This window comes from Lissotriton vulgaris, chromosome 1_1 (assembly GCF_964263255.1).
Source record: "Lissotriton vulgaris chromosome 1_1, aLisVul1.2, whole genome shotgun sequence".
NCBI lineage: Eukaryota > Metazoa > Chordata > Amphibia > Caudata > Salamandridae > Lissotriton > Lissotriton vulgaris.
In genome coordinates this window covers 1,013,265,925-1,013,293,838 of record NC_141685.1, presented here as the reverse complement: position 1 = coordinate 1,013,293,838, position 27,914 = coordinate 1,013,265,925, and the positions used below count along the sequence as shown (strand labels likewise).

Here is a 27,914-nt window from a genome sequence, read left to right as displayed (position 1 = left end):
GTGCTACAACGCCTGTATTACAGCGGTGTTAAGAGGAAGGGGTCCCAGCAAACGTAGAAGAAATATAATACATTTCACAAGAATTGATCTGAAACACTTATTTTGATCCACAAATTTATTATTCAATAAGGGATCAAGTGTAATTAATACACATAGCAAAGCAGTCAACTGTATTCATGGTCATACAGTGCCCCGGGAAGGAGAAGGAAGTGATAGTGAGGAGGTAAGGGAGTGATGGGATAACGTGACAGTAAAATCACAAATTCAAAATGTATTTTTCACGCTATGAATCACATAGCAGTTAGTACCACAAACTTATGGCGACATTATTTCAGAAAAGGCATACGACACATAGTACAGTATAAATGCAATTTTTCGCATGTGTGGTTGCCGTGAAAGGAAAAGCCGTCGACGTTTCGACCCTCTGAAAACGCAGGAAGATTTAACCTTGCTGCGGGGTCTTCATCAGGACCAAGGAAGGGGCAAGGGACCTAGTAAAGGGATGTAATTAACTTAGATTAGAGGGGTGTAGCTTCAACCTCTATTTATCACATAGGTAAATGCGAGCGTGCAAGAGAATCAATATTGTTACAAAGGAACTTGCATGCAAATAAATCCACGTTTAGCAAACTGTTAGGTGAGAATATAAATCTAAACAATAGAATTGGTTATCATAGAGTTAAATTGACACACTATTACCAAAGTCTGGGTGCCTGCGTAGGAAACTAGCAGAATACAGTGCGGACAACCACTCGCCTGATGGGGGTGCACTAGAGTGCCAACTTAGGGAGACATATGGACGGCCATAATGTCACTAAGAGCCCAAATATTAGTTATATCAAAGGGCTAGTACAATATTAAATAAATAACGGACATACCACATGGTCCGTGGTTTACACTGTGGTCATATCGGAGTTTTAGTCATAAGTAGGTCGGAGTCAGCATCTAAAATAATTAAGAGGTATTGATTAGAAAAGGGCTGGGGTGGCAATAACAAGATACAATACATGTAAAAAGGGGGGGCGGGCCGGTGACGCGGGAAGCTTACCGAAACACGGCGTTCTGCCAGTACTTGGTGTTCAGTAAAGCAATGTGCGTGGCGGAATTAATCCATTGTCGTGCTGAAAAACAACAAGGCATGAGGATCGTAAGTAATCCATTCGCTGAACTGATTCTACAAGGCCAAGGACAGAGCGGGCGGGGGATTGTACTCACTCGCTCTCGTTGATTCACGGAGCTCCGTACGCGGGCAGCCGATCAACGCGGCATTTCCTGGTTAAAGGAAATAACCATGGAAACAGGTCACATGGTCACCGTCAGAGTCATTGAGACTAAGGAAAGACTATAGGTTGTCGGAATAGTTTTGATTTGCAGCGTGATGGGCTTAAAGCAATAATTGATCATTATAATTGTAAAAATCTATCCACAGCGGCATGTTAAACATTGAAATGCAAATAAAAGCAATTAAGTTGATCTTGCAGGACGTACCACGTCAACATGAGGGTAAGGCCCATACGTAAAAAAATTGCAATCATTACAATTGTTGGCCATCTAGTATGCATCAATATTAAAAAAGACTGATAAGCAAATTAAAAAGAGTGGCGTACCTATCAAACACGATGGTAGGGCCAACTTGATAAAGTCAAGCAACAGTATATGAACAGTATTTAAAAAACCAAGGTCAATACATGATTTTACTAGTTGATTCATTGGTACACCTCCAATTGGAAAAAGATAGATAGCTAGGTGATTGCGTACCTATATTGATTGGGTCCAAATGTGTGAAATCGCATTCAGTCAACAAAAGTGGCTTGGTGATTTTTCAGAATCTATGGACAAATGGATATCATGACGATCGGTTGATCAGAGTAGTAAACTTAGATGTTAAAGAGGAATCAATCACGTTAGTGTGGCCAGTTGAGAAAAGGAACTGTCCTGTTCATTAAGGCCTGTTTCTATGGAGTTGAAAAAGTATATCCATTTCAGTTCACGAGTGTTCAGAATATCAGAAATGTTACCTCCTCGTGGTCCTAAAGTGGTTTTCTCAATTACCAGCCATTGTAGACTTTCAGGTGGGTGGGCATGCAGTTTAAAGTGTTCCACAAGAGGTGCGCCAGAAACATCGCATCGAATGCGGCTCATATGCTGTAGGATCCGTACTTTAATTTTTTGCTGGGTCTGTCCAATATAGATCTTTTGACATGGGCATATGATGCCATAGATAAGGTTGTTGGAATTGCAATTACTGAAGGATTTTAGTCTGACCGTTAAGTGAAGATGTACAAATTCTTTGGTCTGTATTGTCATATCACAAGCCTTGCAATTGCCACAGCGGAAATGGCCGGTGACTGGTGGAAGATTCCACAGGGTATTGATGGTAGGTTTTTTGTCAGGCGACAGGAAGGAGCACACGACGTGGTCTTTGATACTTTTAGCTTTCTTAAAAGCATGGAGAGGGGTCTCAGATTGTTGGATTTCATCCGATACCAGATGCCAATGTTTGTTGATAATCCTTTTGATGTTGTTACTTTTCGTATTGTAGGTTGTGACACAGACAATACGACTCTCATCACACTTGGTTCTGTCTTTAGGAGTGAGAAGTTCCTCGCGTGGATAGAACCATGCGCGTTTGCGTGCCTTTTTGATCAAGCGTCTTGGGTAACCTCGTTCAAGCAAGCGATCGGAGAGAACCTGAGATTCCAGGAAGTAGTCGTCTTTGTCTGAACAATTTCTCCGTATCCTCAAAAATTGCCCAAAGGGGAGATTGTCCCGAAGAGCCCGAGGATGATGGCTATTGTAGGCCAATAAGGAGTTTCTCTCTGATGGTTTGCGGTATAGTTTCGTGCATAGTCTTCCAGAGTGATGGTAAATAGTTACATCCAAGAAATCAATGGTAACACTGTCTGATTCAATCGTAAACTTGACATGCTGGGATTGTTGGTTTAGCCAGGTGAAGAAATCGTCCAATTGGTCACGGGTGCCCTTCCAGATCATTAAAATGTCATCTATATACCTCATCCAGAGGTCGATGTTCTCTCTGAATGGGTTCAGTTGGTTCAGGACACTGTCTTCTTCAAACGCTGCCATATACAGTATAGCTACGTCTGGGGCAAAAGGAGCACCCATGGCTACACCTGATGTTTGCAGGTAGAACTTGTTATCAAACAGAAAGAAATTACGAGTCATGGCTATTTCGAGCAGAGCCGCAATAAACTCCGAAGGGACTTGTACTGGTGCAGGGCGATTTTGAAGGCATCTGGTTATCACGGTTAGTGCCTCTTGTTGAGGAATGCACGTATAGAGGGAAACTACATCACACGTGACCAACCTTTGCTTAGTCGGATCGTATGGAATGTTTTCAACTATGTTGATAGCGTGCATTGTGTCTCGAAGGTAGGACAAGGTAGATTCGGCAAGTGGTTTGATGAAAAAATCAATATATTTACCCAATGGTTCCAGTATGGAGCCGCAGCCAGATACTATTGGGCGGCCAGGAGGCTGGGTCATGTTCTTATGTATCTTTGGCAAAGTATACAATGTTGCAAGACGAGGATGTTTGTTGTTCAAAAAATGAAATTCGTTTTCGGACAGGAATCCTAAATTGAGCCCTTCCTGGGTGATGTCAAGGATCTCCATGGCAATTGAGCTGGTTGGATCAGATCTCAACAGTTGGTAACAAGTGTCATCCTGTAACTGGCGAAGAATCTCTGACTTGTAGGCACATAAATCCTGTATAACAATGGCACCACCCTTATCTGCAGGTTTAATCACGACTTGATGATTATTGGCCAATGATTGTAGGGCTGCCTTTTGTGATTTACTGGTGTTGTACCGGACGAAAGTTTTGTCTAGAAGGGCGCGTTGGACATCTCGCCACACTACAGATTCGTATGCCAGAATTTGATTAGACATGGTATGGGCATATGGAACAAAAGTAGAGGGTGGTCGTAGGCCCGTAATAGATGACTTGAGTTGTGTTTCAGAATTGCGGAAAAAGTACTTGAGTCTGATTTTTCGGAAAAATTTGTAGAGTTCGCTTCTAATGATGAAGTTGTCTGGATTATACGTAGGCACGTAAGATAGTCCTTTACTGAGCACTGCCAGTTCTTCATCACTGAGTGGTTGCTTGGAGATATTCACCACAGGATTCTGGGTTGTAACTGGTTCTACCAGCGGTAGGTCTTGTTCCGAGTTACTCTCTCGCCGTGCTGTTCGGGTTGGAACCGGACCTGTTTGGAAGATTGGCCTCGTCCTGAATCCCAGTTGGTTTGGTTCTGCTGGGAACCACGTTGGTTTTGCCCTCGGGGCCATGAGTTCCCTCGTCCTCGTGGGGGTCGCCAAGATCCCCGGCCAGGTCCTAAAAAAGGAGAGAATTGTTGGGGTGGATAGTTGTAATCGGGATATTGATATTGGTAGCTTGGGCCTGCTGCTTCCTGTTCCCCCTCGGAACTGTAGGACGAATCCGAGAAAGTAGGGAAGTTGCGTCTACCTCGATAGCCTCCACGGCCTCTGTTCATAAACCGACCCTGTGTGTCTTGTCGGTAGTAGTCGTCTTGTAAATATGGATAAGTCTTTTTTTTATCATAAAGACGAATATCACGTGCCAATTTTTCGAGTTTCCGTGTTTGAGTGGTTAAGTCGAAATCCTTCAGAGTGGCTTCCAAATTTGTTAGTGTGTCCTTTGCGCTGGCAAAGTTGGAGTCTGCAGCAATTTCAGCTTTCAGTGTTTTAATTTCAGCAGTGAGTAGTTGTACTTGATCGGCAGCCGTTTCAACGCCCTGTATTACAGCGGAGCAGGTATTTTGCTGCGTGTGCAGTGATAGTGAAGTTAGATTGAAATTTAAAAACTATCCAGTGGTCCCAATACCCAGAGGGTTTACCTTTAATATATTGGCCTCTGGTAGTGATAAAAACAAGGCAGTGAATGTAGGTGGAGTGATAGTTAAGAACTCCTGCATCCTGTGGGCATTCTACATGTTTCAGCCAGGCCTTTCATTAATAACTGGCTTTTCTCAGGACCTCAATTATGTGAATGTGAGATCTACACTAGAAGTGAGTGTATGACCTTAAATGTGTTGCACGCGCTAAGGTGCTCTACGTGTGGGAGGGGGATTCCCTCTTCGAGCATTACTGTACACAGAACATACAAGACAAACAAACATACAGTAAAGAGTTTCAGCATGGTTTAGCATTAACACGTCAATACATATTTACAGTTAGATTTGTGCGGATGGAGGAAAATGCGGCAAAAGTGGGACCGTGGTAGTGGTACGTCTTGGTGATTACTGGTATATGCGCTACTGAATGTGGTAGTCTATATCGGAAAATCACACACAAGAAAAAAGAGAAACTATGGATTATTCTCAAGCTAGCGATTTGCAGCAAATGCCCCATGAGATTCCAGCAGGGGTTCTGATTCTGTGGAGAAAGAAACAGTGGCACGGGGGCCCTTTGTGAAGGTTGCAACTGAAAGTCTTACCCGGTTAGTGGGTCAGTGGTTCTTCTGGGTCTACTTACTACTTCGTTGATCAGGACCCTCGTGAAACCTGTTGTGCTGCAGCGGATCTCCCTTGGTAATGGACCTGGGTTTGTGTGATGGTTAAATACCCATTGCTGGACGTTCAGGTGTTCCCAATGGCTTGGGTGCTGTGATTAGCGTCTGTAAAAAAATAACATAGAAAAAAGACCTAGTGGGTGCGGTGACGTTGAGGCGTGTTTATGCCTGTCGTCATGGGAACCAATAGTTGAGCGCCCCAGGGACCTAGCGTTATGGGCGAAGCACATGTAGTGACGTAAGGGCGCAGCAGGCCGGTCGTCATGGTTACTATGTGTGCATTTAATACCGAAGTGCTAGTGAGTTCAAGCTGACTCGTTTGTAATAAAACATCATATTGCTTATGAGCTAAGATTCCAAACAGTTTGGTTGGGGACATTTGTCATGACAGATGAGCGCATGTATATAGAAATACTAGAAGTAGACAAAGTGATGAACGGTGACGGTCAAGTGTATACCGGTCATCAGTTTTTGGGTAAAGACTAGCTGTGAGAGCGCTGAGTCGCTAGCTTGGGAGGGAACCGTGGTATTCACTGGGAACCCATTTAGAGAACAGTCCAGGGTACAAAATGTTGTGTGTGGACTGGGTGCATAAGCATTCAGGCCTTCAGACTGTACCACGGGAAGGAATCATTTAACCTGTGGTGTTAGGTTGGGTTGATAGCCGGTAGGTCCATCGTTGTTCCTTGGTGAGTAGGATCTTTTCATTGTTCTGGTGATTGTATTCAAACTGTTCAATCACTGTCCACAACATGTCATTGGGTGTATGTCCTAGTTGCAGATAGTGGTCCGTGAGGCGACTGATGTTTTTCTTGCACGTTATTGTGCTGCGGTGCTCGACTATTCTGGTCCTGACCTTTTGTGTTGTCATGCCCACATAGCGGAGGCCGCATGGGCATATGATCAGGTAAACAACATTGGCGGAATTACAATTTGTATGTAGTAGCTGTTTACAGGTTTTGCCTGGTTCCAGATCAAGTGTTTTTGATTGATGTGTCAAATGGCATAGGCTGCAATCATTACAGGGGTAGTGTTCGGTTACCTTGGGAAGATTCCATGTATTCAGGATTGTGTTGGTGGTGTGTCTTTGGGGTGCTCTAGGTCGTGTAGACACTAGTCGATCCTTTAGGTTACTTGCTCGTTTGTATGCGAAGAGAGGTTCCTCCCATTGTCTCGTACCAGAGTTTATGATGCGCCAGTGCTTTTGAATAATATTGGAAACTTTATTGGAGGCCACATTGTACGTTGTATCACGCAAAAATAGATTTGTCCTCTTTGATGACATATAATAATCCTGGAGATACGGACTAGCTTTCTAGTCCTCCCTCTCTTTTTGATATTTGAATATTAGCTAATGTCAGAGAAAACTAAGGTTAGGGGGGGGCCTACGGGAGTTTAGAGACCATACAGAGACACATTCCCTAAATAATATGTAGAACACAAAAGTGTCAGAGGGTCTGGACATAGAATCTAAATGTGGAACATTGAACTAGAGAAGTTTAGTGGGAATCCCTACATAAAGATAGAGAAAGCAAATGATAGGTACCTTGTGATCCCTAACAGGATACCCATCAGTCACCACTCGGAACCGCCCTTCATCATTTGGGATTCCTGTTAACCATATAAGAGGTACAACACTGGTTTCAGATGGAAGGTAAGATGTAAATACCTCTTGTAAACCTAGTGGTGCCCAGTATGGTTAGAGTGTCACAGGCCATTCATTGGCTGGAAAGATGAGAGTGACTGATTTGCAGTGCAAGTGAAACAGAGTGCTCAGTGAAAATAAAATTGGGTGAGGGAGCAGGAAAAGTCTTTATTCTGGGATATGCTCGCTCCACCAATGTTAAACAAGCATTTACAATGCAATGGTTTTGCCTTTGTTAAAGTTAGAGCTATTGGCATTGCTCTTGACATTATTTTTATTTATGTTTTTTTTTAACATAAATAAATGGCATTACAATGCCACTAGCTTTATCTCTCGCAAATGACACACACAAACACACACAGAGCCCCCCCACACACACACCCACACACAGCCCCCCACACACACAGCCACACAGAGCCCCCCACACACACAGCCACACAAAGCTCTCCACACACACACCCACACAGAGCCTTCCACCAACACCCACACAGCACAAGCAGGCAACAGGGGCACACGGAGGCACAAGCAGGCAACAGGGGCACACGGAGGCACAAGCAGGCAACAGGGGCACACGGAGGCACAAGCAGGCAACAGGGGCACACGGAAGCACAAGCAGGCAACAGGGGCACACGGAAGCACAAGCAGGCAACAGGGGCACGAAAACGGAGGCACAAGCAGGCAACAGGGGCACACGGAGGCACAAGCAGGCAACAGGGGCACACGGAGGCACAAGCAGGCAACAGGGGCACACGGAGGCACAAGTCTGTCAGACCGGAAATGCAGGAGGCTCCCGTGGACATCCGAGGGCCGATGCAGCTACCCAATGTTGCATCCACAGAAGTTTTTTAAAAGAAAGTGTGCGGACTGCTTTGTATGTGCATGTATGCTCGGGCTTGTGTGTGTGTGCGCGCACATGAGAATATGAGTATTGACGAGCCCAAGGCAAATGAATGATCATAATCAGGGCCACTATAATTATGCGGCAGGTTTGATAAAATTATGCAGCAACATGAGGCAAAGTATGCAGTGTAATGCAGAACATTTGCTGATTGTATTAATTATTTTGCCATTTTATACTTGTTAATACTGTCAGGGCATAGGTTACATTTCAGTTTAACACCCAAACATAGCAATAATACAACAGATGGTAGTAGTGTCATTGTATCATGTCCCACCTCTAGCCCCGCCCATAACCCCGCCTACTAGCCACACCTCTAAATCAATTTGAGTACCTGTACTTATTTTTTTCCATTTAAAGCACTGCCCTTGACATCCTGCGGGAGGTCTTCTGCAGTGAGGATTTCCCCATGGGCAACTGGATGCAAAGCCAACGGACTTTTAGAGCGAGACCCACATGGGTCAGGTATGCGTATAGAGCAGTGTGTGGCTGGTGGGTCTGTGGAGAGAGCGTTGCAAGAAATAATTTACATCGATTTAGACTACTCCAACAGTAGGACCAGAATATTGCCCTCTGTTCCCCTTTCGGGAAGGGAAGCTGACGTTAAGATGTCTGTGGCGTGGTTGGAGGATGGAACCGGGTGCATGGAGAAGAAGTCATTACAAAAATCAATCGCACTGGTTGATGTACAAGTCAAGGTATGACTAGATACAAGGGGTAAGGGCTCCACAGGTAAAGCAGGAGATTGGCCGCGAGTGGAAGAAAGAGGGGGCCAGTGCCTTTTCTAAGCCTGGCAAGGCCCAGTGGGTGGGATGGAATGTGGTTGCCCCAGAGAAAGGCCCTACTCAGACCCTGGATAGAACCTAGACCGGGGGTCCCAACCTCTTCTATGTCCTTCACCCTTGGAAATGCATGATTAATGTTCGCGCCTCTACAGAAGTCTTTCCTGCTTCCTATCATGCATGCTGTACATACTTTCTTCCCCTCTTTGTTGCACCCCCTGAAATCCCATCTCACACCCCCTGTGGGTGCGGGCACCCCATGTTCGGAACCAGGGGGTGCAGACCCCCCCATGTTGGGAACACCTGATCCGGACACCCCGTGTCTGTACCATCCTGCGCGCGGCGCAGTCTCTTGCCTTCATCCTTCAGAGTGGGTGCACTGAAGGAGGGGGGAGGGGCTCTTCCCAAACATCTCCTTAGGGCCCATGAATGGCACAAAAACGTTCGGCGACTTTGTTACAGAGCTGTGAGTGCGTTTCTCCTCCTCCCTTCCTGTCTCTGCAGACTGAACGCTGCCCCCCTCCGAGGGCCTGTCCCGAGCCCCCCCGGTCACACTCTACCGGCCGGCCCCACCTCCCTCCATGGCAGCCCCGTGCCGCCTCCCTGCCCCCCCCTCCCTCCCTGGCAGCCCCGGCCCGCACCCTCCCGGCCCCCCTCCCTCCCTCAGTGACCTATTTCCAGAGCCGGTGTGAGGTGATGGGCGCCTGTTGTTTCCTGTCTGTGCGTCTGTCTGGAAGTCCCATCCCACGCTGTGTTTCCGCGCCGAGCTGAGAAGCGAGGTGTCCTGTTCCAGGCGCTGTGCGAGTCCCTGGGGGGTGAGCGCGCAGCCAGCCATGGTTGCCCCCCTGGAGGCCCTCACACCGGTCCTGTTGGCCCCCGCTCCCGATCGCAAGGGTTTGTTTTCTCACTCACAGACTGGTTGGTAGTTGGTACATGTCACGACTAAAGGCATCACCACGTATTTGTGCCTACTTTGTGGGAAGTGTAAGTTATACCAGGAAAGGCACGGAGAGCGGGAGGGGGGTCGGGAACGGCCACACACTGACAGCGGGAGGGGGGGGGCAGGAACAGACACACACGGACAAAGCAACAAACAAAAAAACAAAGCACTCAACTGGACATCTTCCGGCAGATCTCTTGCTTCCTGCTCTCCACTCCTCCTCCCGATGAAGCGGCGGAGGCTCGGCCGGCTGGGCCAATCCCAGCGCGGCCCTGGCTGGAGGCGGACGGCTGCTTCCTTCGGCTGGCCGGCCTGAGGAGAGGGAGGGAGACGGGCTGCCACGGAGCGGGAGGGAGGGGCTATCGAGCAACTTTTGTACAATCGTCCCGAGCAGGAAGGCAGGTGCCGGCAATGCCGGACCAGATTCAGAGGCGTTCCGGGCTTTCGGCTGACGTAGCATGACGTCGCCAAAAGCCAAAAATTCTCGGGAACGCCCCCGAATCTGGTCCGAGATTGACGGACAGAGCCCTCTCCCAATGGCTAGCCTCCATTTATGGAGCTAGCCAATGGGAGGAGGGGGCGTATACCCGACCCACACACACAAATCATAAGGTTTTTTGGCGCATGCGCACTACGTGCGCATCGCCAGTCAAAACCTAAAAAGCAGCAATGGTAAATTAAGCAAATATTTACCAGCATGTAATAGGGGTCAACATGTTTCAGCAAATCTGAGGACTACAGAGTCCATTGCATTCATCAGGACCTAGATTATAATACAGCTACTGCAAAGATAAAGTGTGAAGTGTATTCTAGAAAAAGTGTGACTACATATAAAGCAATCTGCAACATGAAAAAAGATCACCTGGATCCCTAGGTGTCGTTTTAGTTCGCAGTTGATGTATGTCACTAGTAGAGAAAAAACACAGAGACAAACAACAGTAAAATGACCACATTAGCTATGATAGAGTTAACGTGTGCTTGGTCCACATTTAACTATAATATATCTTATTATAGTAAACACATTGGTCTTTTTGTTTATCGACATGAAGATACTGAAATGTAATGCTTGCATGGGACATTATATACTTCGTCTTACCATTATAGTCGAAGTAGAGGGCTCCACCCCGCCTGGCAACGGCTCAGGACTCGAGGGAAGCACCGCTCTATTGGAAGGAAGCAAAGAACATGGAAATGTCGTCGCTTCCTTAAGCAGTTAAAACAAATGCACACTGATACTACCCTGAGAATGTAGAGGGAATATATACTTTCCTGTTGTTAAGAATCAAATCTTTTTAAGTTCTATGGAGATGGTCAACAACGGCAAGTTAGGTGGACTCATTAGCCACGTGCTGCTAAGAGTAAGTTTACCGATGCATGGGTGATTCAAAATGAAGTAAGGGTATTGGTGTTCAAAAGGTCTTTCTCGCCAAAGCGCCGAGATCTATTATTGTACAATCATAGAGTTAAGGCGAAGGAGCAAACTGCTGGCGTCTGTCGAAAGCGCGGAGCATTTAATGATAGCAGTCCCCTCGCGTACTGCCGACAATTGTGTCTCAGGCGCAGTGACGAGTTAGGAACTCGTCAAACATTTAAGTGAAAACCGCAAAACAAGTAAACAAGCCTTTCGTACTTCCTACCTCTCCGTCTGTACTTCGTTGCCACCTTCCAAGCCGGTGGGGAGGTACCGGAGTAGTGTGGAGGCTTTGGTTAAAAGCCCGTTGTCGATTGGCCCACACCCGGTCACGTGATCGGGTAGACCAATCGGTAAGCTTGTTACGGGTAGGCTCTTGGTGAAGTCGAAAACGGACTGTGACTGGTCCTACATGGTCATGTGAGCGGACCTTGTGATGTATCGTCGATGCCTATTGGTCATTAACTTGTTTCAAAGTAGATTCGTGGGTGCCAGGAGACAGTATTTATTAAGGTGAAAACATTATTATGTCTGGCAAGTAAATAAGAAATTTGTGAATGTCATGTACCTAAAGGCTGAGTAATCGCTTCAGAATTACAATTTAGACTTAAAATCGGAAGCGGAGATATCAATTAGTTATAGTCACCTGTAGAATTGACTAGCAGGTGTGGTACAGACAGTATGTTTACCTTGAAATTCATTTATCGTTATGACATGTTCATGAGAATGGCTATTATTGATTTAAGCTATTCATCAGAATCAACATATATAATATATAATGGTTGACACCGATGTAATCTTGATCGTTCAAGTGGTGTTAGCCATCTATTAGTCTCTAGTACTGTTACCTTCATCTCATGATAGTGATGAAGATGGCATAATTAGAGCACGGACCAAGGTATGTCATCGTTGAGTCCGACCCTGTTGGTGCCCAACTTAAAAACCCATTTCTGTTCTTTGCGCATCAGAAAGTTAGTACAATCTGTAACATGAGAGGGGATGTAGGGTTGTTCGAGCACAGTCCACACAAAAGCAGTGGGATCATGTTGTTTTTCTAGAAAATGATTTGTAAGTTTAGTGGCCTGTCTCTTACGGCGAATCGTGCTTTTGTGCTCGGAGATGCGGATCTTTATCTTTCGAGTAGTCATACCGACATACTTTAAACCACAGGGGCAAGTTATGAGATAAATCAATTTATCGCTATTGCAGTTGGTAAACTTTGCTTGCTTCCATAGTCTGTTTGTGCCAATGTCAACTTCAAGCGATTTGGCAGTTTGAGGGCAGTCTTGGCATAAACCGCACGGATGATGTCCTATTACAGGTGGAAGATTCCAAATAGTACCAAGAGCCCTTGGTGTGATGTTACGTGGTCTTGTGTGTACAATGCGGTCTCTTAGATTGGGACCCCTCTTGAAAGAGAAAAGTGGTGTTTCTATGGATTCTCGCCCTGAATTGAGAATTGACCAGTGTTTTCTTATTATTTTTTGAATATCATTAGATAAAGTCCCAAAAGTGGTGACACACGTGAGTCTGTTGGATGTTATTTTCGGCACAGGGGGTTCAAGAAGGGCCAGTCTGTTGTTATTTTTGGCTCGCTTCATCGATTTACGTACCCATTTGGGTGGATACTTCCTACACACGAGCTGTTGTTGTAAGGCTTTAGAGTGTGTTGTATAACCTTCTTTGGTTGAGCAGTTTCTCTGTACTCTTAAAAATTGTCCATAGGGCAAGTTCTCTTTGAGAGATCTAGGATGGTGGCTATCCAAGCAGAGTAATGAGTTTTTCGCCATTGGTTTTTTGTAGAGCTCGGATTGTAGGCCTTCCGCGGTGGAGAAAATCCTTAGGTCCAGGAAAGAGATATCAGTTCTACTGGCTTCTACAGTAAATCGAAGGAAGTTGTTCCTGCTGTTGCACTTGAGCACTGTTTAGCAGTGGTAAAGTGCACAGAATGCCAGAAAAAAACTAAGTCAGCAAAAACAGGAGGTCTGAAAGTAAAAACGTAGGGGGAAACCATGCCAAGGATACCAGATCTAACATTCTACATCGGAGGTTCTGTATTGCCATTATGCCTTTGGGTTGCATTTCTTCCATTACGCATGTTTCAAAAGCCTGACAAATTTTCAAATCAGTGGACAGAGATTCAGGAAGTGATGAATTTCCAAGGATCAAACAGCTTGTTAAAGAAGTAGACCTGAGACTGTAGCATATTGCTTAGTTCCTACAAACACAATACATTTACCATCATATTGTAGTTTGTAAAGCTTGTCCTCCTTTTCCCGCTGCCTTTGCTATCACTTCATCAATTAGATTCTCCTTTCCCCGTCTTCCTTTGCTCTTTGCTTACCTCTTTGCTATCCCTTGCCACATTTACTTTTCCTGTGTCACTTTGCTCATCCTCCCATTTACTTCATCCTACAATGTGTTTCTTCTGATTTTGCTTTCCATTTCTGCTTCTCTTCCACGTCTCCCTCGTTCGTCTTCCCCTTATTTCCTCGTAACTCATTTTCAATGTCCTACCTCCAGCACTCTCTTCTTTTTCTTCCCATTTCTCTTACCTCTTTTCAACGGTGGCGCAGTAGCTCCTCCTTTTCCTGCATACCTCTCTCGCCCCGAACTTGCACCTCCCTCCTGTTTTATCTCCCCATCCCCAACTTTGTTCTCCCCTTCTACATTTTGTTCCTTCAACCGCATCATTTGTTTCCTTTGCTCCTCTCGACCCCCATCACTTGTTGTCAACTCGACTTTCCTTTCCCTGTTCCGAGGTCTATAATTTTGCTTCCCACAGCACTTATTCCCCGCTGCCTATTTCCAATCCTAATCTGCAGAACTTGAGTATACAACATTAAATTGTTTGGGAGGATTTCTCTCAATTCCTCGATTACCGTCTTACCTTCCTTTTCATCTATACGTCTAATACACTTTTCCTGTCTACAGCTGCTCGCTCCAAATCCTGACCTCACCTGTTTTTACACCACCCTACTTTCCTTTACTCTACATTTTCTTCCTTTTCCATCCTTTACTCTACATTTTCTTCCTTTTCCATTCTGTCTCCTCTTGCATCTTCTCATACATTCCCCCGCCTACTTCTTTTTTGTATTCTCCCTTTTCACTTCTCTTCTAAATCCGTTTTATCCGTCACCTCTTTCTTCCTTTGCCAACAGACCCTTGCATCCACTCCTATCGCGTCTCCGAACTTCTCCCACCCAATTATATTTTGTCAGCTGTTCCTCCCTAGCTCCTCCTTACCCCCTTTGCCCCTCCCATGCTCTCTTTCACTTGTTTTCAGATCAACGCCACACCGTGGGGGGCAGCTCCGCCTTCTTGTTGGAGCCGGTAGCGGTTCTCCTCAGACAGCCCAGAGAGAGTGATTAGTTGCAGAGTGCCTGCCTAACCAGGGAAGGCGGTGAACACTGGAGCTCTGAGAGGGGGCACCGGGGCTCGCATTCCAGGCTGGTCGTGCCGGTCTCCCTTGGCAGCAGCAGCAGCGCCCCTCCTTCCGGAGCTTGGCTGTGGGCAGCCCCTCTCTCAGGGAGCTGCGAGGGCGCCACGAACCCTGGCACTAAACTTTGCCGCCTCTCCCTTCGGCTCCAGGATGCTGGCGATGGGCGCCAGCACGGCCTTCCTCGGCTCCCTGGGCCTCATGCGGCTCGTGGGGCTGCCCTGGTCCTGGAGCCTCGCCGCCACCCTGGGCGTCTACATCGGCAGCGGCGGCTGGCGCTTCCTGCGCATCGTCTTCAAGACGGCGGCGCGGGACGTCTTGTGAGTGACCCCGGCACGCGACCTTGTGTGACGCGGCGCGTAATAAGCAGCGCAGCGTAGATGAATGCACGTGCCTCACTACTTTGGGGGTTATCTAGTGCAGAGGTGCGAGCTGGTAGCTAGCTATACGGATGTCTGTGGGATTACTGGACTGCAGCTGTAATGCCAGCTTCCGCGTGCTCACCACTTTATCTGCACTGCTCTATTTCCCTCATCAGAAAATTGTGAATGCTGGGGATGTTACTGCTTATTTTAAAAACAAACTCACTTCCGCATAGGTACTACATAAATACATATGTCTGAAGCATGTATTCTGTAAAGGGGCATCTGTCTACATGTACACTTCCACAGCGCCGAAGCAGTTATCTAGGAACAACTGGATGGGTCACGTTCGCAGTATATAGCTCCTCAAACAAACAAACTTTTGGCACTCCATCTTCCATGTTATGCATTGCGAAATTAAGTCACGTGCCAGCAAGGCCCCGCTACATGAAAATGTGATGTAGAAATATGGAAAAGCAAAACAATTGAACTGTAGAATGGTGCTGCATAAATCTTGAATTTGAAGTGCTATGATGACCCGTTATTAGCACTTAGATCTTACTCAGAACCCTACTGAATGCTTTTAATTGCTTGCTTCATGAGCCACTACTTAACACAGTTTCTGGCAAGTGTTATCTAACAAGGCAATGGGCACCAATTCACGGTCTCTGCTCACTGTGGAACATACCAAACTGCTTGATCAACATACATTAACTACACCCTGTTCTCACACTCCCGACTCCCTGCCTGCTGATTGTCTGCACAATCTCCACTCATTGCTCGCGGTGCACCCACGCGCTGACTGACCTCTCTCTCCCTCCCAGATGAACGTCCAACCACTCAGAACGTGCCACTACATCTCCTCTCACTGAATGTTGGACTTCCTACTGATCTTCCTTTGGCTGTCAGAACAATCCAGTGCTTAATTTGAGCAGGTGGTTTCCGGTGCTCAGCAAGTCGCACTTAATTGTCAACTCGGCATTTATGACACTTAGCAACACTGCTCCGAGTTGTGCCTGACTTGTCTGCCAGGGCTGCCAGTAGTGGGCTGGGGTAGGGTAGGTCAGTGCATTTGCGTTCGCTTCATATATCTGCACATCACAGGTCTGGCTCATGGCTTCATCCTTTCGAGGCCGATTAGCACAGTAGAATGGAGGTACAAACTTATACTAATGTGTTACAAACGTATACAACCCTTGCAGCAAGCGCAACTTGGAATGCAAGCCAGGTATATTCTGAAAACAGGCCTACTGAACACAAAACGTGTACAAGAAAAAAGCTCCATCGCACTTTTATGGGTGACAGGGCAGCTCTGCTGGTTAATGCATCTGCTACTAAACTTTGCTTGTAACTTGTTGGTCAATGGTTACGGTTTCAGTGGAATGGACTCTGCCCTTCACCCATCTGAGGTTAAAAAAATGAGTACCTACCATTGAGATGTGGAATGGTGTACAGCAGGGCCAGACAGGGACAAAAAACAGCCACGGGCAACAGTTAGCGAACCAGATAGCTGAAAAAAGTGGCCGACATTTGTAAATCAAGCTATTTTTGAGATAATAAAGTCACGCTGTGTCTTGCAAGGCTTGTGAGACTGCATTTATTTGTGTTTACAGTTTGCTGCAGGCAATGTTTATGGTAATATCTGGGAAATCAACAGTAAAAAAAGTTCCACCCGGCCATAAATCAGGACCAGAACTGGTAAAACACCGGCCCACACACTGGCCTGTGAGTCCAGCCTATCGAGAACTGCCAGGGTGCCCTATAGGCCAGTCCGACCCTGGTGTCCAATAGGAGCTTCGTAGAAGCAGCAGGACACTTTACAGAGATGTCTTTTTTTTATTTCTCTTTTTTTTTGGTTACAGGCTGTCTCGAACCAAGGTGCTGTACAAAGAACAGCAGGCGAAACCTCGACCCGCATGCGAAAATATGTAACTGAAGCTGTTTTTTTTTTCTTTCATTTTAAGGGATTGAAGGCCAACTTTATTTGCAGTGACTCACACAGTTAGTTGGGTGAGTGGTGAAGCCAGGATAAAAGCTAACACTTTGTACTTACTCACTACACCTTTCCCAGGCTGTGCACCTGCTGGAACAGGTTAAAGTAATGTGTGCAATAAAATATAACTGTACCATACTTTATTGCACACATTACGCCAACCCCTTCTGCTCTAGTTTCGTAAAAATCTCCCACGAATATGACTCGTTATTCTGCATGCAATTAGTTTGCATGCTATTACTAAGCAGTTTTTTCTTAGCAATAACTGTTACAACGCATGTTTTTAGTTCGCATACCATTACATTGAAAGTGTTAATGTATGCGAACTAAAAACTTGCCTAGTATACTACACTACACATCCAAAAGTTAAAAACACTACCAAAACCCTCAAAAAGTACACTACCCTACACTACTAAAACACCATTACACTACCCTAAATCACTACCCCTGTACGACACTGCCCCATCCCTCGTCCTGTCCCTACTCCCAAACACTACCCAGCATGACCCCACAACACTACCCTAAACCCTACAACACTACACTAACACCTCAGCACAACCCTAAAACACTACCCCCAGCACAACTCTGCCCCTAGCCCTAGTCCTGTCCCTAATCCCTAACACTACCCTGCACGACCCCCGAAACTACCCTAAAACACTACACTAACACCAGAACACTACCCTAAACCCTAAAACACTACCCCCAGCACGACAGTGCCCCTAGTCCCAGTCCTGTCCCTACTCTCAACCACTACCCTGCACAACACCCTAACACTACCCTAAACCCTAAAACAGCACCACAGCACGACCCTGCCCCTACCTCAGTCCTGTCCCTACTCCCAAACCCTATCCTGCACGACCCCGACATTACCCTACACTACACAAACACAAGTACACTACCCTGCATGACCCAGACTCTACTCTATACTACACAACACAAGTACACAACCCTGCATGACCCTACACAGCCCCTACACGAACCTACACAGCCCCTCTTACCTCTCTTTCCTCGTGGTTCCTCTCTTCACCTCCAATGTTCCGAGGGCAGGCGCAGAGATGGGCTTGACCAACAGTCAGCCGGAAAAGTAGCAGCAGACCCTCTTCCTGAAAGTGGACGCCCCCTCACCGACTTGCGCACGCAGCAGACACTCTTCCTGAAAGTGGACGCCCCCTCACCGACTACGCATGCGTTGTAACAACGCATGCAATGTAATAACTTGTGTACTGAAGGCTATGCGTTGTTACATCGCATGCGTTGTAACACTTGCGTAGTATTGGTACACAGACTAATGTCCGCGTACTAATGGGTGCTAAAGATCTCCCACAGCAGTATATGTGGAACAGCCCACTGGAGAATGTTGTGGAAGAGGTGTGGTGCCGCGGCCAGGGTGCCTGACTCCGGCCACAGGGTTTGATCCCCGGCGGAAGGTTAGCCGAGCACCATATGACTCTGGGCAATAGCTTGCTTAATCTTCCCGCAGGCCCCTGGCGCCGAGACACCTTTCCGGAGATAGCTGTGCGCTTTACAAATGCTGGTATTTTATTATTATTTACTGTAAAGCGCTCGTTTATCGGGGTGAAGGACGCACTCTATATATACGCATAAATAAATACATGTTGCCTTATAGTAGAGCAGGCCCTGCAACTGATCACCGAGTATTGTAGAAAGCCTCACCAGGAACTGTTTTTTCAGTTTTCCCTATTTTGCCCCATTTACACTTGTCGCTTGCCTGAACCTGTGAGTGAGGCCGTGGGTGGGGGGTGGGACTTGCATTGAGAGCTGGATAAAGATAGATGCGAGGTTGACAACAGCTGTCAAGGAACTGGATATATAGAAGCCTTGCGGGGCGTGGCTCTTTGTATCCTTGTTGGGGTGGGCGTGGAAGCATATGGACACCCCAGGGGCCCAGATGTTTTTTTTTTCTTCCAGAGGAAGGGAATCTCGGAAGAGACAGAGAAGGAGACTTCGGGGTGACAGACACAGGCTCTTAGCAACAAGGTGATGGTGGGCACAGCCTCATCCTAGTGGGCGCGTTGGGAGAATTGTTTGGCTGAGTTCCTATAACTTGTCAGTTCTTGTTTTTCATTATTTGTTCATTGAATCTTCAGCTCAACCCCCTGATAACTCCGGTTGTCACTCTTGAGGGCAAATATGTGTCATGCATTAGTTGTATATGAATGTAATATGTAACAAGCATTTACAATGCAATAGGTCTCGCAGCATTAAAGTTTGAGTTACTGGCATTGTAAATGACTGCTTTGCATACATTTTTTTATTTATTTGCAATTGGTATATAAACATTGTTTGTGAATGGTTAGCTGTTGCTTATGCTAAGCAAAGTTGGCAGTAATATAGAGTGCTAGTCTTGCTTGTTATAAGCATGCTGATTTAAAGCGCTCTGATACCTGCACAGACGGCAGGTGGTGTGTGTTCATGGTGGAATCATGCACTGATGGCTGGTGGTGTGTGTGTGCCTGGTGGAAGCGTGCACTGATGGCTCGTGTTGTATGTGCCTGGTGAAAGCGTGCACTGATGGCTGATGGTGTGTGCCTGTTGAAAGCGTGCACTGACAGCTGGTGGTGTGTGTGTGCCTGGTGAAAGTGTGCACTGACGGTTGGTGGTGTGTGTGTGTGCCTGGTGAAAGCGGGCACCGACGGCTGGTGGTGTGTGTGTGCCTGGTGAAAGCATGCTCTGACGGCTGGTGGTGTGTGTGTGCCTGGTGAAAGTGTGCACTGATGGCTGGTGGTGTTTGTGCTCGGTGAAAGCGTGCACTGACGGCTGGTGGTGTTTGTGCCCGGTGAAAGCGTGCACTGACGGCTGGTGGTGTTTGTGCCTGGTGAAAGCATGCACTGACGACTGATGGTGTCTGTGTCTGGTGGCAAAGCATGCACTGACAGCTGGTGGTGTGTGTGTCTGTAACCGTGCACTGACGGCTGGTGGGTATGTCTGCGTGGAAGCGTGCACTGAAGGCTGGTGGTGTGTGTGCATGGTGGAAGCGTGCACTGACAGCTGGTGGTGTGTGTGCCAGTGGTAAAACGTTTTTGCATCTGTGGCCAACTTGAGAGTTGCATAAGGAGCTGCTCTGGGGAGGACTAGATGTCCTTTGGAAATTACTATGAGTAGAGAGTTTTCTTATTTTAGTCTCGACAGGACAAGCAAGCAGATTTCGGCTAAATCTTGTTTCCAGGATAAAGGTTTGATTCCCTTGAGAGTCTACCTTGGAATTAAGAGCACATTTGCGGTTACACTGGTGTTTGCCTGTAGGGCAAAGTTTTTGGCCAAGAAAAATGCAGGGGTGTGGCACACTTCATGATTAAGGGGGTACAGTTCAACACTGAAATGGAACCGAGCTGTGCTTGGGTGTGCTTGGGGTGAGGCAGCTGGGTGGTAGAGGGTAGCAGAAAGAAATCTATTTGAATAGAGTAACTTATGGTTGTTAAGGGACTTCCAAACGTACATGTCCTCAAGCATTTTGACCATGAATTAAACATCTTTACATTTCCAAGTAGAGAATAGTAGTCATTTGTCCAGAATCACACCATTTTATTAGAGTCGAAACCATGATTAGAAAACATGCTGCAAGATGAGCCAAAAAAAAAATAACTAGACCACACCACCTTCCACGTTAGACGTGTCAAAACTCTCAAATTGAGAAATGGTGCAGGTGCTATTGGGAGACCTACACAAGTATTTGAGATCTGTGGTGAGGGCAAATGTGAGGGGGACTCCAGGGCTCAGTGCAGTATTGAACCAATGAAATCTGAACAATTAGGCAAAAGCTGAGAAGTGAAACGAAAAACTAGGCATCTGTGGGTGAATGGAAGCTTTGAGTTGCATCGAGGTTCCTGGGTATGTTCATTTTTTGGGAGGCTGTTCATAACAGTGCACAAATGAAAGCCCTGGAGCAGAGGCAGAAGACAGTGTACGTTTATCACAGTGCCCGTCAGAGGGCCAAAAGTGTTCAGAATACATGCACATACATTCCTTGGCCTCTCTGCAGATTGTACAGAGAAATGGTAATGTGTGTTAATTGTAATTGAGAAAGTGTGAGAAGGAGGTACACAGCTGTTGAAATATTGTCGGGTGACAGCAAAATAAAATGCACTGAGTACAGCTGATTCGGTGCGTCGTGTGTGTAGGAAGGGATGGGGAGTGAAAAAAGTGTGCAGAACAGGAAAGATGAGGTGCAAGAGATGCAGCTGAAGGATTGCATAAATATGTGGGGAGAATTTAGGCATACGTGTATATGAGAGACTAAAGAGGGAAGTGGCGGGGAAGGAGAAACATGAGTGTCAAACACTCCCAACACTGCTCCCCTTCACACAGACACCATTTTTTATTCCCAGTCTCATACCTTCAGAACTGAAACAATTTAAACTCCAATTACTTACAACAAAAACATTATTGTAACGCACTCATCTGATACTGTTAACAAGCACCTGCAAGGCTAATACATTTAGCCTCAGGGGCGTAACACAGGCCCCTGCAGCCCCCGCGGTGCAGGGGGGCCCTCACCCTCCTGGGGGCCCCATCAGCAACGCACTTCTGCTGGGGAGCTCTAGATTGAGTCTGGAGGGGGCCCCTTCACGTACCCTGCAGGGGGGCCCCCTCAAGGTTCGTTACGCCACTGTTTAGCCTGTTTTAGGTGCATGTCTGTTGCTGTTTAATAGGTCTGGATCCAATACAGAAAGCTCACAGGGAGGCACCGAAATACTAGTCGGGTGATATGCGGAGGGGAGCAGTTTTTTAGCCACGTCCTTATTGCAGCCACACCCGTAATTATATAGAGGCCACATCGCCTGAAAAGCATTTATAGTAAAACTGTTTTGGCCATACCCCTTGTAGAGGCACCCCAGTGTTTTCATCCCACTTAAAGCCCTGCCTGTGAATAACGGAGCTCCTTGGGTTGCACAGATAGACCGGAGATGTAACAGAAACATGGATACGTTAGTAAACAGCTGGAGCCAACCAAGAAGGAAAGGAAAATCAAAGGCATAGTATTATATATATTATATAATACTATGCCTTTGATTTTCCTTTTTAGGGGTTTGAATTACTGTGCATACTAAAAGATTATATATATGTTTTAGAATGCACAGTAATTCAAACCCCTAAAAAGACACTATTGACAATAGTGTTTAACAGAAGGTTACAAACGGAAAACAAAAAATGAAGCAGCGAAAGGTCAAGTTTAAAGGTTAGGTTTCAAAGGGGAGGTGCTATGAGGTCAGTAGGCACCGTTGGGGGGGGGGTTGTGTTTCGAACTAGTGAGGCTGCCCATGAACACAGCTAGGAAAAGAAGGCCCAGTCCCTCCCTACATTTCAAAGCATAACGGCAGCAGCAGCGGAAGAAGTGAACTGTTTTCAGTAAAAGAAGTCAAGCTTCGAGGCACTGATAATCACATTTTCTGAACGTGTAAATATTATTTTTGCAGCACTTCCTGCGCATCATCCTTCCATGTAAACCATTGCGTCATAGTTGTGAAACTGAGGAATGTGAAAATATAATAATTTAGTCTGTGATCACAGCAAAAGGAAGTGGGACAAGTGGTGACTGCAAGCGACGACTCGCTTTGATCGTAGAATTAACCGGGAGGTAAAAATTACTTAAAAGGAGTTGGAGTAAAAGCAGTCAAAACATTGAAGATTAGTTACCTCAAAAATAAAACATTAATAAGGACGATTTTTCTTGTATTCAATTTAAGTTGTAAACTTACTTTTAGCATTTCCCATGACGGCAGCAAACTATGCAGCGGTTATAGACCATCTTCTATGAAAAAACTTAAATGCCAAACAGGATGCATCCAAATTCTAAATTCTCTATAATCGAATTTTTAAACAATCCGGGTGCGTATTAAATGACACAAGATAATGCAATCGCTCTATATCTGGAGAACATTAAAAGGAAGCCCTGTGGCAATTGAAAACAAGACGTGCGTGCGCAGTGACCAAAACGAAACCTATCGTGGGCCGGGACTTCCGTCTTGTGAAGCCCGCGCCCACGGAGTGCCCGGCCAGAGGAGCAGCGGTGACGCGGGGCTCCCATGCCTGAGGGAGAGCCCCGCGGACGCTGCAGAAGTCCGGAGTGCCGGTGAGTGGGGTTTAGTTGCAGGGGGGAGGGGTTGCGTCTTGGTGCGCTCATGTGTGTATGTGTGCGGCTTGTGTGTATGCGCGGCGGATGTGGGGGGGGTGCTTTCTATGTGTGTGTGTGCGTGTGCTCGGCGGGGGGCGTTCTCTGTGTGTGTGCGTGTGTGTATGCACGGGAGGGGTGGGGGGGTTCTGTATGTGTGTGCGCGGCGGTGGGGGGTGGGGAGGGGGTTCTGTATGTGTGTGTGTGTGTGATTGTGTGTCTGCTTTCAAGGAGCTATGGGAGACAGGAAGTGCGCGCGACCTGATCCGTTTACGCGCGCGTGCACATCACTTGTCTCCTGTCTCCTGTCTCCCTTGGCTCCTTGAAAGCAGAAACAATCACAATAGGCTCGCTTTGCGACAGCAGGGCTTCGCCCTGCAATCGCAGGCGCGAGACCTAAAATAAAAAGATTGTAAAAAAGGGGGGGCCTAGGAAGGGCGCAGGAAAAGCTGGAGACCAAGTAGGAGGTACGAGGGTAGAAGAGACGGAATATGGGCGGACTGTATGCCCCAATAATCATAGATATCATCTGCAGGTGTATGACTCACAGGCCAAAACCAGATTCATTAGTGAGCATGTGGAGACGTCTGTGGCTTTGTTGGAGAACACACACCTTTCTCATTTCTTTTGCTTCCTTTTGTTCCTTCTTTCCTTTTCTCCCTTTACACATTTTATTTATTTTGTCTTTACTCTCTGCCTCTTGAATTTCTTTCTTATGCTTTGTCTTCCTCTACAACTCCTAGCAATGCTTTCATGTGCCCCAAGTTCCTCGAGCGGACCACATCCGCACTGTCCATTTACCCCAAGCTTTTCACGCATGTGGTTTTTAATGATGTACCCCAAACACTTCCTGATCTCCATGTACCCGCTTCCTGATCTCCGTGTACCCGCTTCCTGATCTCCATGTACCCGGATCTCCTCGCCCTGTCCATGTGACCGAAGCTGCTCAGTCAGTCACCATGTGCCCCCACCTCTGTTCACAGACCACGCTGCTAGAGGTGGAGGAGGCTCTGAACGCTCAAGCTAGAGACCCTGCTCTGGCTCAGTCAACTCAAGGTTCTCTGTGACCCTCAAACAAGGCAACCTTTCAAGTGGCTTCTGCCCACCACTCATGCTCTAACCTCATGCGCCAAGAAGAGCTAGAGACCCTGCTCTGGCTCAGTCAACTCAAGGTTCTCTGTGACCCTCAAACAAGGCAACCTTTCTGCCCACCACTCATGCTCTAACCTCATGCGCCAAGAAGAGCTAGAGACCCTGCTCAGGCTCAGTCAACTCAAGGCTCTCTGTGACCCTCAAACAAGGCAACCTTTCAAGTGGCTTCTGCCCACCACTCATGCTCTAACCTCATGCGCCAAGAACTGAAGTCAAAGCGGTGACCTTTGATCGAAAAAAGGAGAGAAAAAGAGGTACCCGTTTTCTGGCGGATTTGACCAATGTGAAACTAGAAAACCTGGGATCAAGCCCAGTTTCCCAAACTTTGTGAAGCTAGGTAAATATTGCATTGCACCATGTGACCGCCCCTTCAAAAAAGAGTTCAGGGAGTGTGCTGTCCAAAAAAATACTTGTATTTGATTAATAGACCACAGTATTGCCCCATTTGTAAGAATCTAGGGCATATGTTGGGTGTACATGCCAACTGACTTGCGTCGTAGTTTGCAAGTTTGGTCAGGGCGTGGGAGAGGCATGAATGTTTCTAAAATCATATGCAAAAAGTATCCCTTTTAATGAATGCCTCTGAATGCAGTGATATACATACTTATGGTGAATTTCACGTTTTAAACATTTTTGCAAAGAATTGAACACAGTTTTATACGATGTTTGTTGCATAATTCACATGCTAAACATTTTCATGCCACAGTTCATGTGCTGACTTTTGGAGCCAAGCCAGACCCTTGGTGGGGGCAGCTCAACTTTCTTAATTTCTTGGATCTCCCCACCTGTACATGTTCCAAAAACCCCTTGCGCTCATTTGCCCATGTACATTAATGCCCACCCATACTGTGCGTACGTGGCTACAACGGAAGTCATTAAATTACCTGCACCGTGTGTAGAGTAGCGCGAACTGCCCTAGTAAGCCCGCAGCCAAGAAAAGAGTAGGCCAACACCCCCTTCCCTAACCCCCCAACAGTTTCGACAGGAGACTCGATATGTTTTAAGGAAATAAGGGATGGCTACATCCTAATGACTGTAACAAGTAGAATCAGGAGTAAAGATAATGAAATTCACTAACAAGGGCAATGTCTCGGTGGCCCTGTATTCCTTCACGTACAGGAGCTTTACACAAGGAATACGCCTAACCAATATTTTTTTCTGATCCTACAACTGAAAGTAATATTGGATACTTTTTGACCATGGTTAATACAACCTAATGTCAAAAATAAATATTTAGGTTTGTTATACACATAGGGACACTGTTGGTATACAGAAACGTTCATTTTACATTTAATTAATGAAAAGTTGTTCCTTAGAGGAAGGAGGCGGAAGAAACACAGGTAATAACATTTCTTGCTCCCTATGCATCTTGGAAGCCAACTTTGGGAAAAGACCACACTATGTTTGAACAGGACCCTGCCGTGCAGTGTTTTTAAAAAAGAAGCTTGCATAATAAGGCTCCAAGTTCTCCAATCCTTCTGGCTGAGGTAACCGCAGCTAAAAAATGGCACCTTTAAAGATGGGTTCTATATGTCAACTGAGATCAAAGGTTCAAATTGTACTCTCCGAAATGCTTTCCACCTAGCAGACGATCTCATGGAGGAACAGTATTATGAGAGGTAGGCCTAGAAATAGCAAAACTTTCAGCAGCCTTACCACCAGATAATAATCCATGCTAGAGTTAAACCAAGGTTCTCTAAAGCTCTGATGGCTGCCTGCCGGGCGCCTAAAGACAAGAGGGACCTTTTTTGCTTTCAGAACTTTAGTAAAAACCGAAGGACAAATAAGATTGTGCATTTCACCGGAGAAAGAGTTGTAGAGAAACACCATTTCTGAAAAAATGAGCCCAATGCTTAGTGTAGGATTCCAAAGTAGAGGGGCGTCTTGAACCTAGAATGACCTCTGCTAGATGTTCTGGCACCCCACTTCTTTGAAGCCTGACCCTCTCAATCTTAACACTTACAGGGCTAGTTTCTGAAGAGGTAGACAGCTTAGTGACCTGAGAGAATTGGGAGACAGAGGAATTCTCCTAGGATGAAAGAGAGCCATAGCTTTCAGAAGAGGTAACCAAGAGTGGCAAGGTCAGAATGGAACCACTTCTCTCACTGCCGATTCCCTCTGAATTGTTACGAGTAGACGAGGGATATGCAGAAGAAGTGATTAGACATATTGCAGATGAGAAGGCAAGGTGAAGATAGAGCATCCACACCCAAGACATCTGACCGTGATAGTGAGAGAAGAACCTTGGAAGTTGTTCCTCTTTTCGGGGGTCTAAGAGTTCTAAAAAGGGTTCCTCAAAATATTTGCGTATTAAAGGGAACTCCTGGGGAATGAGGGACAGACTCTGAGATGAGATGAGGACTCTACTTAGTTTGTCTGCTGTTTTCCCTGATGTGAATCACCTTTAAGGAAAGAAGATGGCTTTCTGTCCATCTTCCATTAATGCTACTAGATTCGGAGGTGGACTTTCTTCATCCCTGTCGATTAATGTGTGACCACTGTAGTGCTGTCTGTTGGTTTGTCTGTCCAAATAACCACATGATGTTTCACCATGTTCTTCTAGAATTCTATCAGCGCCTGATGAATTGCTGATAAGTCGGTCCAATTTGATGATTTCAGTCTGTCCTTTGTTGACCATCTCCCTTGAGTCATCCTGTTTTACATCATTGTTTCTCATATTTTGGATCTTGCATTCCAGGAGGGGACTCTCTTACCATCTCCAGAGGGTAATGTAAAGGGAAACGCTTGCTTGAGAAGTCTAGTTTTCAGCACCATTGTAGCTGCCCGCAATCAGATCTGCTATAGAGCAATCTCATTTTTCCAATCTATTGAATCAGTTTTCCAATATTTTGCTAAGCAAAGCAAGGGTTTTCTCATGTGAAGTCTTGCCAATGATATTGGTACCACGCAAGATGCCATGTGTCGCTATACCTTCGGCCAATGTCTTGCTGGTGCTTCAGCTTAAGCTAAGCGAGATATGAGTGTTGTTCTTAACCTTATTGATCTATGTTTTTGTGGAAACACCATACTAATCTCTGTCCTGAAATATTCTTTGATGAACATTTTGTCTTGAGAGGGATTCAGTTTACATTTCTCCAGATTGATCATTAGACCATGTTGTGTAGATACTCCTTCAATATAATTCAACCATCCCGAACTCTCTTGTGATCGGCAATGGAGGAGCCAATCATTCAGGTATTGGAACATATTACAGCCCTGAAGATGTAGCAGTGCCACCAAGGGAGCCATATTTGGGAATAGCCTTGGGACAGACTTAAAACTAAAAGGCAATACCTGGAACTGATAGCACTTCTTTAGCTCAAAAAACCTCAGACAATTCTGATGTTCCTTTGTGATAGGAGAATGGAAGTACGCGTCCTTCAAGTCTATTGTGATCATGAACAAATTGTCTAGAAGTAAAGGAATTATTTTCGGTATTGTTTCCATCTGGAATGGAATTCTTTTTATCGATTTGCTTATCCCTCTTCAAGTCATTTGCCAGCCTGAACTCTAGAAGGCTGGCAAAAATAGGAATTTGATGAGGAGCAAAAACCTGAACAGATGGACCTGAGTTGTGGTGAAAACAAAAAGGGTGTTGCTTCTCTTTG

The 27,914-nt window shown here is 46.1% G+C and overlaps 1 protein-coding gene across 1 annotated transcript in view; it reads left to right on the top strand.

Annotated features, from left to right (window-relative positions):
* The first annotated feature begins 13,789 nt into the window (after positions 1-13,789).
* The window catches only part of SLC27A1 (solute carrier family 27 member 1), a 236,410-nt gene continuing 222,285 nt past the window's right edge, over positions 13,790-27,914 (top strand). The window contains exon 1 of the mRNA XM_086961355.1: positions 13,790-14,989. Within this exon, the coding sequence (XP_086817481.1) occupies positions 14,823-14,989 (167 nt within the window). The 5' untranslated portion in view covers positions 13,790-14,822. The remainder of the gene's footprint in view (positions 14,990-27,914) is intronic.